The sequence below is a fragment of the Rhincodon typus genome, chromosome 19, assembly GCF_021869965.1.
Source record: "Rhincodon typus isolate 14 chromosome 19, sRhiTyp1.1, whole genome shotgun sequence".
NCBI lineage: Eukaryota > Metazoa > Chordata > Chondrichthyes > Orectolobiformes > Rhincodontidae > Rhincodon > Rhincodon typus.
In genome coordinates, this window is record NC_063350.1 from 28367430 (window position 1) to 28380893 (window position 13464).

At 35.6% G+C, this 13464-nt stretch overlaps 1 protein-coding gene across 1 annotated transcript in view; it reads left to right on the top strand.

Moving 5' to 3' along the window:
• The window catches only part of LOC109933384 (dnaJ homolog subfamily C member 5), a 66342-nt gene extending 53463 nt beyond the window's left edge, over positions 1–12879 (top strand). Inside the window, exons 5-6 of the mRNA XM_048608564.1 lie at positions 1410–1584; positions 6557–12879. Coding sequence (XP_048464521.1) covers positions 1410–1584; positions 6557–6648 — 267 coding nt within the window. The 3' untranslated portion in view covers positions 6649–12879. The remainder of the gene's footprint in view (positions 1–1409; positions 1585–6556) is intronic.
• The last annotated feature ends 585 nt before the right edge of the window (positions 12880–13464 follow it).

Genomic DNA, 13464 nt, shown 5'->3' on the forward strand with positions numbered 1-13464 from the left:
TTCTGAAGAAGGGTCCTGACTCGAAACGTCAGCTTTCCTGCTCCTCTGATGCTGCCTGGCCTGCTGTGTTCCTCCAGCTCCACACTGGGTTATCTCAGACTCCAGCATTGGCAGTTTACTTTGGAACCTGATTGATAAGTTGAGCAAGTAAAAGATACGAGATCACAGGTTTGGTAGAATAACATCAGTAAATATTCCCATTTGTTTTGTATGTTTGCACAGATTGAAGCAGCAGTGAATATAGACCTATTTATCACTAATCTGTTCAATTCAGATTTTGCATTAGATCAATAAATAATGTTGTTTGCACATTTCGATAAGTATCATGACACATTAATAAAGCAACCTGGAAATTGAGGACAGAGGTCCCCTTGGACTGGAGTCAGGCAGCCAATTTGAGTCTTCCCTGTTTTAGTTTTAAATTTATTTAGAATCCAGTTTTTCTATATATGTATACTCTCTGCCTATCCGATACGTATGATGCAGAACGGCGCAGCAGTGGAAACTATAACATTTTAAATGTTTTAAATTTTAAAGCACAAGCACGTTGTCAAATTTTTCTTTTCCTTTATACTATATAAGCTCCTAACCCCCTATCTTTTAACCTCCCAATATGCAATTAGGAAAGCTGGGCATATCTATTTGGCAAAAACCCCAATTTACTTGCATCTGTTGAAGAATTTGAAAATTTCAGGCAAGATAATGACTGAAAGCATTTTCTGTTGGCATTTACCAGTTACTCTTCAAGCATCTTTATCAAAATCAAACGGCTGTCCTTTGTTTCTGAATGTCTAGTTGGAACTCCCCAAGCACATTTGTGACTGAGTTTCTCTCACAGTCAACCTTGAGGTTATATATAGAAAAAAATGTTGTAATCTTTTAAGTTGCTTTCTGGGCACGTGTATTTTCAATTCATCTGTTTTTTTTTTTTCAAACTTTTTTGTCCATAACTTTACAGTAATCTGTTTATAATTTATCTATTTCAATACCATCCCATCCTGAAAAGAGAGAATTTGACCTTTGCTGGGATATAGTTACAGACATGCATGTCGTGTTCTGTGACTTCATCAAAGTCCCCATTCTAATGTATGTTTTGACAACCTACTTAATTAAGGGGGTCTTCAGAGCTAACACCCAGGGGCTCTTGTGCAGCAGTAGTGAACCTACCTCTGGACCAGGAGGCCTAGGTTCAAGTCCCACCTGCTCCAGAGGTGTGTAATAAATCCATAAATAAGTTCATTAGAAAATATCTTAAAACCAGCATCTGTGTTTTGTGATTTCTGAATTCAGGAACAGTTTAGCTTTTAAAAAAAAGTAATCAATGGATATTGTAGAATTTACTGGAAGGTTGTTTCTAACCCTTATCAGATTGAACTATCCGCTAATGACTCTTTTCTTTGTAACTACAGGCCTTGTTTGTCTTCTGTGGAGTGATTACTGGCTGCTACTTCTGCTGCTGCCTCTGCTGCTGCTGTAATTGCTGCTGTGGGAAGTGTAAACCAAAGCCTCCCGAGGGGGAGGAACACGACTATTATGTCTCGCCAGAAGATCTGGAAGCACAGTTACAGTCGGACCTGGAAAGAGGTAACTGGTACAAGTTAGATTCTCACTGTCAAACAGTCTTTCTGATAACAAGAAACTTTATGCCAGTATTTCTAAACGTGCCTGAATTATTACATCTATCAAAACATTTAAATAGTTCCACGATTAACTGTGAAGGTGTAAGGTATTGTAAGAATTTGAAATTTTACTTGGGGTAATTAACAAAACAATGCAGAGAAAAAATATATCTTTAAATGGACATATATCATTATAAACATCTTAAACTTATCTCTGTTATGATCAAAGTTCTCCATTAATGTGCAGTTTTGCCATTTATGAATGCCACGAGAGCCTTGTGGGGGCCTGTGAATGCCCTGTTTTATTATGTGAAATTGTTATTTCGATGAGCTTGCAAGTATCTGGCCGTGGTTCATAGCACTGCCTTAGATACTGCTAAAACAACCAGAATAAAGAGTTTGTTGCAACAATTCTTCAAAACACATTTTAAAGAATACAACAATAATTTGGTTTGTGTAGCACCTTTTTGTAGTAAAGCATTCTGGGCATAGAATGAGCAGTAAGTTTGCCAGTATCTTAGCTAATTTTCCTTCCAATCAGCGTACTTAAAATTATTTAAGTGTGGGATCTTGCTGTGTGCAAAGTACTTGCTCAGTTTACCTGCTTTGCAGCAGTGTCTGCATTTCAAAGTACTTGCATGAAGTACTTTGGGACATCCTGACAGAGATAATTGGCATGATGTACTCCTTCAATATGAAATCAAATACTGTCACAATCGAGCTTGAAATTAGAACATTTGATTCCCAACCCAGCGAAGTTAACTTGTTGCTAAAACTTGCCTGTCATTATTGAGTGAGGTGTATGCAGTCTTATGCAAAATATATCTCTGTTATTTATCAGGGGAAGGAAAATGATTTGTGCTAATCCTGTGTAGGAATGATAGGTTGCTAGTATTTTCTCAGCTGGCAATGACAGTCATGGTCTGGAAGCTAGGAGTATAGTTTATGCATTCATAAATCACAAAACGATGCGCCAGATTTTCCGAGGACACATTTGCCACTCTGGCTATTTTTTACAAAAGAAGGGAGCTCTGTATTTCTGAATGGAGATTATAGCAGGTCTTTCGTAGCCCAACTGTCAGAGGAAGGCAATTAGCTACCTTATTTTGAAATTTAAAGTTCCTGATAACCTCTTTGACAGCTGCTGTCAAACAACAAATACATAAGTGTGATGTTAGGCTGCTGGGACAACAGGTGCTAGGTAAGTAGGATGCAAGGTGGTAAAGGTTGGTTCTCCAGTGTTTACGATGGATGGGAAAATTCAGTTTGGGGCCTGCAGGAAAGGTGAGTAATGGATATGGAGATGTCGAGTCTGGCGAGGTGGGTTGAGGGTTATGTTGGAGCTATCTGTTAGGATGGAAGGGTGTTAGATTAGGTTCAGAGGGGACACTGGCTCTCTCATTTGTGGAGGGGATTTGTTGGCTGACCCAGTGAGGGTGATATCTGCTCAGGTTGGTTTTGGTGGGGGTGGTGTCAGACCAGGTTCAATTCAATGATGGGAAGTTCAGTGGAGTCCAGTTATGTTACAACTATTCCTCCTGAAATTAATTACCAAGTTAAGTATAGTATAATTTTTGAGCTAAGCTGTCCAGTTGATCCATACAAAGAGCTCAATGTACCCAAACAAAGAAGCTTTCATTTTTAAGGCCAACCTTACGGACTTGGGTTTACGATATAAATTAAAAGTTCTAGTTATCACCATTTTCATTGGGGAATGGGTGTAGTTTTTTTAAAAAAATTTATATATATATTTGCTTTTATCTGTAAAACAGGGCACATCCTAGGAATATAAAAAGAGTAAAACATCAATCTGCATATTGGAGATTTTATTTCATAAATTGTTTGTAAATTTGTAAAAGAACCGTGGGTATGATCTTCGCTAAAATATGGTTTGGAAAGTTTGACTGACAGTGTAAAATTTATGATTTCATTGCAAACTGCTGATACTTTGGTAGCCTAATTCAGTTTGCTTTCAATTTATGGTTAACGTAAATGGTGTTATGAGAGTTTCCAATATATGCTCTGAAATCGGTTTCCTCAATTTCTTGGATATTGTAATTTTAATATTCAGGATGATAAGAATACTGCCCAACTACCATCGAGCATCTTGTCAATTTTTTAAATGATCTAGCACACCTTGAATGTGATGGAACTTAGGACCTGACAGTGCCGTTTGGCAGTGGTGCTTGCCCAATCTAAACGTCGAATAGTGTTCCCATGTTTTGGACTCTAGGAATAATCAGGGAAAAAGAAAATGGTGTTGCTGTTTTTTCCTTTTTTTAAATAATTTTAAAGATTGCAATTGTAATACATTACCAACCACCATAGAATACTTTTTTCAAAATTGCATTGCTTTTGACGTATACCTTTTCCCTTACAGAATGTATAATCACAAAAATGTCAGCTGCTAGTTTGAAATGGGCAGACAGACTGGGAACAATTGGATCAGTGCATGTCGCAGTGTTTTAGCAGCTGCTGTCTCTTGAGCAATCATTCGTGAACACTTCAGTCTGGTAGTTAGTGTCATTCTGCATCTGTTACCTGTAAAAATAAATTTTCAGAGAAACCAGTGTATACACCTCACTGGTCATTCATGCATCTGGACGTGAAGCAGCATTCAGAATCCTGATGAATTTGGAATAGAAAGTCATACAGTACCTGTTTTGAAGTTTTCTTTTACAGATGATAAATTTTGTAACATGGCTGTAATTAGAAGTATATGTTAAACTTTCAAGCATTCTTTATGATAAATATCCGCAGTAGTAGCTTTTAACCAGATTATTAATTACACAAAATATGCTTCTGCGGATGATAATCTTTTATATATAGGCTGAAGTGACATTGTCCTTAAATTTATTCAAACATTGAGAAATTATAAAACAGTCGTGATCTTGATGTTGTAGGGCAGTAATGGAAGGATAAGCACAATCTCCATTTTTTTTAAAACAGACTATGAAGTGTGAAACACAGAAATCATGGCTGGAAAAGGATGTTTGGTTTTCTTAGAATATTATAAAACAAAATTTTTCTCAACACATTTAATCCTGTAATCTCATGGCCTGAATCTTACAGCAGCAATGAATCTAGTGCTGTAAATTTAGATATCTAGGGTACACATCTTTCCCTCACTTTCTCAATATTTTCCAGAATTTCTGATCAGAATGTGCTATAGTGCACATAAGTATGAGTCAGAAATGAGGCACTTTTCCCAAGAATTTGTTGCTTTTTGTTGTGCTTTTTCACATCATTGATGTAGTGTCCAAAGCGATTACAGACTCCACGATGTAATTACATGTCATTTCAGGGAAGTAGGTACATGAGCTACATGTGGTTTCCATAGAATCCCTACAGTATAGAAGCGGGCCACGTGGCCTATCGAGTCCACACCGAACCTCCGAAGAGCATCCCACCCAGACTCACCCCTACCCTATCCCTGCATTTTCCACCCTAGACACTATGGGCAATTTAGCATAGTCAATCCACCTAACCTGCACATCTTTGGACTGGGAGAGGAAACTGGAGCACCCAGAGGAAACTCGCGCAGATACAGAGAACGTACAGACTCCACACAGGCAGTCACCCGAGGGTGTAATTGAACTGGGTTATGCTTTTGTCTTTTATGACACCCCCATGGAGATCAACAAATTGAAAGAAACAAAACCCCAGTGAATGTATGATGTCAAGATTTCACCATAACTGGAACCAAAGATCAACATGAATTAATAAGCAAATTATGCTGAATATAAATGATAAATTATACATTAAATACAACAAAAAAACCTCTAATTTACCCAGCAGCCCACTCAGTATATATGCACCAGTTTCAGCTACAAAATCCTTCAAGAATTTCATTTTACAGAGTTCCAGTTTTATTTCCTCCTTATTCTCCGCTTCTTAACTAGCAACAATTTGCACGTCGCTAAGATTCCACAGAGACCATCTTCAGCAAAGTGATGCACTTGTCCAGAACCCCTTTAGCTCAGCTCCCAATAATCTCGTTTGTGTGGTTCCACCAGAACCTTGTTAGTATTGTTGGTAATGATTCTGTGCGCCGTTGGCGGATAATGATTTTTTTCAATTACTTCCAAATAAGAGAAACAGTAGCATCAACCTTGTGTTTGCTTATGTCTGTTTCTAGATACAGCCTTTGGGGTCCCCTCGTTGAAACTACGCCACTACCTTTTTCACTCCATAAACCCCATTAGCCTAGAGCCGGTTTCCATGCCACAACATGTGGATCTGTTTAATCACTTTTGGAGGCTGGGACAGTGTCTTGTTTGTTATGAAACCTCGCAATAGCTGGTTTCACTTCTTTCCTCAGGAGGTTACTGATTGTTGTTGCATGCTGGCTAAACACCGCTGACCTCAAATGGAGAACATTATCTATTTTCAATCTAATCCTTTGCCACCAGGCCATAATCTGCCACTGTGTACTTTTCTTGCTCATTACAAGCCTTTTGAGCTGAGCATCAGCCTTGACAACATGTGCTATTCCTATCTCCAGTTCTGGATTTTTGGGTGCCCCTATGGACATCTGAGATACATAGCTTGAGAAGCCATCCAACAGTTAGTTAATAGCAGTGGCTCACTACCATTCAAAGTATGAGAACTGCAGAGTCTGTTGGTCTTTGTACTGGCAAAAATCCTTCTTTATACCGATGCTATGTCCAAATATGGTAAATAGAACTTACTGCTGACTTGACTGTTTGTTTACATCTTAGTGTGCAACTGCAAGTAATCTAACCTAGAAAAATGTGTTCAATAACTGCTTGAATTGAAAGTAAGGATCCTGAATTAAGCACCTGTCAATGACTGACATGAACCTGAAGGAAAAAACACATAGGGATTGATGGAAAAAATTCTTATTGTTAAAGAAAAATTCTGTAACTAAATCATTTTTAAACGAAATGTCAAAGCATATTTTATTTTCTTTACAGAGGGAGACGGAGCAATTGTGGTGCAGCCAACATCGGCCACAGAAACAACTCAGCTGACTAGTGACAGTCACCCCAGCTATCACACCGAATGATTTAACTAAGCCAAGTTTGTTCTTGTAATTAAAAATTATATTTAAAATTCATTTCAACACTGGGTTAGTTAAAGCTATAGATAGGGAAAGAATTTTCACAAGATTGCCTGCAAAGATGAGAGCAGCCACTAACATTGCAGAGACCACCTTCCCTTTATCTTGCCTTTGCCACTGAACGTTACCTTCATAACAAAATGCTGTAGCAACCAGTATTTGAAGACATTAACACTTTTTTTTGTTTGAATTGCAAATTTTAAGGTGCATATAAGCTGATGTCTCATGATTAACTTCCAGTTGAACCAGTGCATGTAAACAACCAAATTAGATTCACCTAGAAATCCACTGACACTCCTGTCCTCTCTTCTTTCTGTTAGATTTTGTAGATTGTTGCCAATCATGAGTTTTGTTTTGATTTATTTTTGGGGTGTGGAAGTCTGGGTAATTATGGCCAATAATGTCTTTGCCATTATGACACACTTTTTGTGCTCAAGTTTCAGAGTTTTGTTGTGCAGTTACTTGTTTGTAACCGGGATGGCGTTCCATTTGTTGGCCTCAAAATATCTAAAATATCACTTGCAGCTCAATACTGAGGCCCAAAGTAATACTGACACCAGGTTATTGAATTGTGTTGTATTTTGCTACATGCTTTACTGCCAGATTCTGACATTAATGTAATAATCAAAAACTTTGTTGTGAAGTATAAACTTTGTCAGTAACTTTGCTACAGGCAAACATTCACCTAAGAATGAGAATTGGTTTTGAAATGAAATTTATTTTTTCAGAGTTATGGAACAAATAATATCAGATTGTACTCGTGATCAGTGAGCCAGTGTAAACAATTATGTTCACATGAAAAGAGCAGGTTTGGGACAAAAATTAGGAAATGGTTGACACTTCTAACGTTTCTTGAAAATGACATGGATTCTTTGCTTCATTGAAAAAAATAGAATGCTAAATAACAGTGCATGCAAAAACTGCATCTGACAGTTAAAATACCAGTGTATACTGTTGGAGCAAGCTCTTTTATTATTTGATCTAATTTCCTATCCTAATGTTCATTTTACAAAACCATATTTCCCTCCAATTTCCCTTTTTCACCTTGATTTGGTATATGTTTGCTATTAGTTTAAAAGTAAACTTCCATAATTATACATGTCCAGTTTAATTGTGATGTGATGATGGCAATACATATTTAAAGAATGATCTTTGTGAGTAAACTTTTCTCTCTATCAAATTAGCACTTTTTCTGCACAAAAATGTTAAATATTTTGAGTGTCAACAATTTGTGAATCTTCCCTTTTTATGAAGTTGAAAATAATAAAACAAATAGGTTTTAAAAGAAACCTAACCTATATGGTGGTAAGTGTAGCAAATGCTAGACCAAGTCCAGAATCCGCAGAAAGTCAACAATTTTTTTTGAGTTGATGCTGATTCTTTTAGGCATTAAGATTTTTCATAAAATGTTTAAAAGTGTTCTCCATTCATTTTCAGGAGTTAAATTTGAGCTCTGTCCAGACTGATGAAAAACTATGCTGTTGTCTGCTGGCTGTAAAACTTCCAAGTGAAATAAATCTGGTTCTCAATCCAGTTTCTAGGAACTTCGTCTCCCAAAACTGGTCAAAATTCAATGCTAACAGACACTGCAATGAACGTGTCATTCAGATCACGTTAATTGACATAGGAAGGAAATAACTAAATTAATATTAAAACTGTTATGAAGGGACTGATATTTATTAGCATGTTAATATTGAAAGAGCTGGGAGCTATGCTAAAGCAAGGGGGTACTGTGCTTGTAGCTTTTACAACATCAAGCATTGATAATGGTATTGTTTGTCTATCTTTTTCAAGTTTCACAAATGGATCAAGTGTGTTTAGCACTAGATAGGATCTAGAGAAAAGTTATCCTCTGCTCACTTTTACTCCCTTGTGTTGTATTGTTGTGTTTGAAATCCAGCTTTTGTTTTCTTGAGTTTGCTCACTTGGGGGAAAAAATGTGTAGCTTCCAAAGTTGAAACTATATACTTTATACTTGTTATCGAAATGAGAGATGGTTGTATTTGGGTTAACGTGAAAAAATGAAGCTTAATTGCTGTAAGACTATGAAGTTGCTTGTGTTGCATTAACTTGAAGATTTATTACTACTGAACTGTACAATTCTTTTCCCACTAAATCCTCTGTTGTGACATGCTTTATATAGGTTTTAATTAATCCTCATTTTTACTATCCTTTGCATAAATTATATTTTCCCATTATCATTGCATTAAAAGAGAAAAATTCTAAAAGAATCAAAATTTGAAAATTGCTCCTTTTACCGTTTTAACATTGAAAGACCTAGATTTTGGGAGACAGAGCATTTGTTGCAGCATGAACAAGTTCCAACCCATCCTGAATTAGTTGTGCTTCATTTCCTAACTTTATTTTTGTGGGAAAAAATACTGTAAAGCTAGTGTATTTAACTTTTGACCATAATTAACCTTCAGCTAGTTTATCTAGATTTTAATAAATGTTGGCAGTCATTTGTGAGGAGGCACTGATCAATTTTCAGAAAAAAAAGACTTTGGTTTTGAAATAAAATCTTATTTTAATTTTTTATAAGGGATTGCACCTTTTAGGCAAATTACTTCAGTACGGATGATTCATTCCGTTGTTACATTGGATACTTGTTCCTTTAGTTTTAGTCTGTATAGGATATAACGTTATTACAAGAAATAAAACTGTGCTGAGATCAATAGTTTGAACATTGTTACATAAAAGTGAGATTCTGGCAGAGAAAATTTGAGTTGTAATAACAGATTTGTATTCTTGAAGGCATGAGTCATTCTAAACATTTTCTGTGTTGAAATTTTTATACCTCATTGCTTAAGTCATAAGTATGCCTAGTTTGCTAGTTATGATGTCATACCTTTTCAGATAGAAAGCAAGAATAAGAATATTTTACTTCAATTGTGTTACTAACTTTACCTTTCCCTTTCAAAATATACTACTTTTGTTCCTGTAGTTAAGTCTAATTCAAACTTCCGTGCTGCTAGTTACAATTACCTTGCATATTGCACCTCCAGATTATCTGATAAATCAGGGCTCTATTTGCCTGCCCAGGTGCATTTAAAAGATTCCATAGCACTATTTCAAAGAAATAAAATAATTATCTCCCATTTCTTGACCAATATTTATCCATCAATCGATAGCACGAAAAACTGATTATTGTCATAGTGCTGTTTGTGGGAGGTTGCTGTACATAAATTGGCTGCCGTATTTCCTATATTACAATAGTGACCTACCCTTTAAAAGTACTTAACTGGCTGTAAAATGCTTTGAAAAGTATGGTGATCATTAAAGAATGTTATGTAAATACAAGTTATTATTTTTAATTTTAATTCTGCTTAGTGATATCACTGCTTCTATATGCTTTTGAGGTGTGGTTAATCTGATATTTTAGTAAATTTGAATTAATAAAAATATCAGTATACAAACCAAAACAGGTAATATTTAGAAATTGATCCCCTGGAATATGCTTCTGTATTTAAAATGTCTAGACTTTTTTTTTTTTTAGGTTAACACCTTGAATAGCATGTTGAATTTTAGCTATCATTAATGGATTTAAGTTAACTAGTTGAATAAAATATTGAAAACTTGCATATTAATTTATAATCAAGTTGATCTAGTCAATTAAATTACTAATATAAACAAAGCGTGGTCTCTTGTGGCATAGTGGTAGTGTCCCTATCTCTGAGCTGGAAGATGTGGGTTCAGGTCCCACTTGCTTCAGAAAAGTATAATAACACTTCAGAACAGATTTATTAAAAATATTTGAGCATAATGATGGAGCGACTCAGCGGGTCTGGCAGTATCTATGGAAAGAAAAACAGAGTTAATGTTTCAAGTCATTTGATTCTTCAGCTTTAATGTTAAATCTTTGTCAGCGCAGATGCTGCTAAATTTGCTGAATTGTCCAGCACTTTGTTTTAATTTCAGATCTTCGCCATACTCAGAACTTTGTTTTTAATTATATTGCTTGATAATCAATGGGAGATATGTCCAACATTGAATGATATCTGTGCATCAAGTTATCATAATTTTAAAATAGATAGCAATGGACCGAAAAGACATTGACATGGAATTGGTATTGATATTCACAAGACGTAGTTTAGGAAATGCTGAACCCAGGTGGGCTGTTCTGGAGCGGTCAGCCTAGAAAACCTGATGAGTGAAGCATTCGCTCATCTGACAGCTTCTATAGTGTTTCTGTGCATATGGTGTATACAATATCTTTTTTTATACCACCTTTTGTCCTTTCTTTGTGTTTGTTTACTGTAATAATTGATAGATATGGAAGTTGCGGTCTCCAAGGATCTTTGAACCTGCTGGCTGTAGTAAGGTGCAAGATGGTCTGATCTGCATTTCAACATGCATTGTTAAAATATGAGATATGGCCGTTCACTAATAGTAATACCCAACAATGTGAGACCTCTGAGCTATGTCCATAGAATTATTCAAGCATTGTCCCTAAGCTGGCTATCTCTACAGTTCACTCCTTCTAGTTATGGTATTCATCAAGAATTTATTAAATTGGTAATATTAAATAGCTTATATGCACTGTTCGTTTCTATTCTCAAAAAAAAATTCAATGAACTACCATTTCCAGCATGGTTTGCTTCATTTAAGTTAATATGTGGCTTCAGTCTAGTTGGCTGTCACAGTAGTAATATGTCTGCTGCAGTAACATGTTGAAACGTAATGCTATTGTGGAGAATTTAACTGCTTTCTTCTGTAATGATTCAGTTTCAGGTGCACAAAATATGGGAGTAATTGATTTTTTTTTTAAATAGTATATCTTGTAAATTTTTTGTTTATATATAGCTATTTTCCTGTTATGCATTGAAGTTTATATTTAGCAATTACATTGTGAATTAAAAGAACAGATTTTGAACACCAGGTATCCGGTGCTGAATGATGGAGTACGGTACTTTTAAATTTTTTTGTTCATTCGTCTGGAAGCATAAATGATCTACAGAATCTTGCAATATAGTTAACACATTCCCAAGAATTAGGTAAATGACATCTGAGTGAAGAAATCAGGCACTGAATATAGCTATGTATTAGTTTTTCCTGCTGCTTGGATATTTCTGATACTTGTTAGATATGCCGGCATTGGCACAAGGTGTCTAATTCAACAAATTGTAGAAAACAAAAGGTCAAACATTCAGGTGGTCTATATGACTATAAATAGTTTGCAGTCTCCTTTATTTAAATAGTTATCTATCATTGTAAAAGTTGCTATATAGGAGTATAATTTTTATTGTGCCTGCTGGGGATCCTGTGTGACTGAAATTCAGATGAATTTTGCATAGGTACTTCCTTTTTTTTTGTAAACATTTTATTAGCGATTATGCCAGATAATAATAGTCTTATTTTATTAAACTATTATCTTTATAGAAACATAAAGGAAAGCAAAACTGGCTCATGAAACAAGGATTCTAGCCTGTTTCTATTTGTTGAAGGATGAAAATTTTATGTTGCCTATTATTGTTTCCTCTCATCGCTCTGCATCTGTTAATTCAATTAAACCTTTTGTATTCTCCAATTAAGTTGTAAAATATAATGTGTTGTCTAAATGTTGGTTTCACAGACCAAGGGTGTAATTTTCTTTGTCTGAAATTGAATCAAGATTGTATGTGTACTTTTTTGTAACATAATACCGTGCTGAAATTTGCATCTACAGAAGAAATGTTTTATCATTCAGTACATTTATTATCAGTGATCAAATAAGCTGATACTTTTTTTATCGGTTACCAGAAAAAGTGAATAACACAATCTTTTTCTTTTTATTTGATGCATACTGCTCTCGTTTGGTACAGGGATAACACTGAATTACAGATTGTCCCAGATGTTGTTGAATGTGGCTGCCGAGAAGAAAAATGTAAAGTCAGAATGCATTGTGTGAACTGTATTTGAAATTTGACATTCTTTAAAATTCAAATTATTGGTGTAAAAATAGAATAAACCATTGTTATGCAACATTTTTGGTATATTCTTTAAGGACCATAGTTGAAATTGATGTAAGTAAATGTGGTTATGTTAACTACAGGACTTGATGCCCATGGACTCCTGTACATAAAATAAACTGTCACGTTTGTTTTAGCATGATTATTTATGTACTGTATTGCTGAAAATCATTGGTAATTTATTTGATTTGCAGTTGTAAAATAAATGTCTCTGTTGCTTAAAAACAAATGTTTGTATTTGCTTTATTTTCTATACCAATCATACTCCTGCATATTTTCTGTAGTAGAATGTAGCTACTTACCATGCACAACTGCTGCCTGTCTGTTATTTTTGTTGATTGTGTGGAAGCCCGTAACCTCATCTTAGGAATGACTACTTTGCCTGTCTTACCCATGACAACATGAAATGCAATGACGTTGCATTCACCTAAAGGCTAATTTGCTAACCTTAATCCTAATTCCTTTGCATTTTAGAAGTAAATGGACAATGCAGTTGCTTGTACACCATTTGTGACTCCTCGGATGCTCAAGCAGTCTGTATTCATGTGCAGAAAGACTTGGACAGCACCCAGGTTAGGACTGATGAGGGTCAAGCAATATTCATGTCAAAGAAGTACAGGCAATGACCATCTTCAGAAGAATTTAACCATTACCTCTTGATGTTCAATGGCATTACCATTGTTGAATCCCCCACTATAAGCATCCTGCAAGTTACCGTCGACTAGAAACTGAAACGGGCCAGCCAAATAAATACCATAGCTACAAGGGCAGGTCATACACTAGAAATTCTGTGGTGAGTAATTCTCCCACTGTC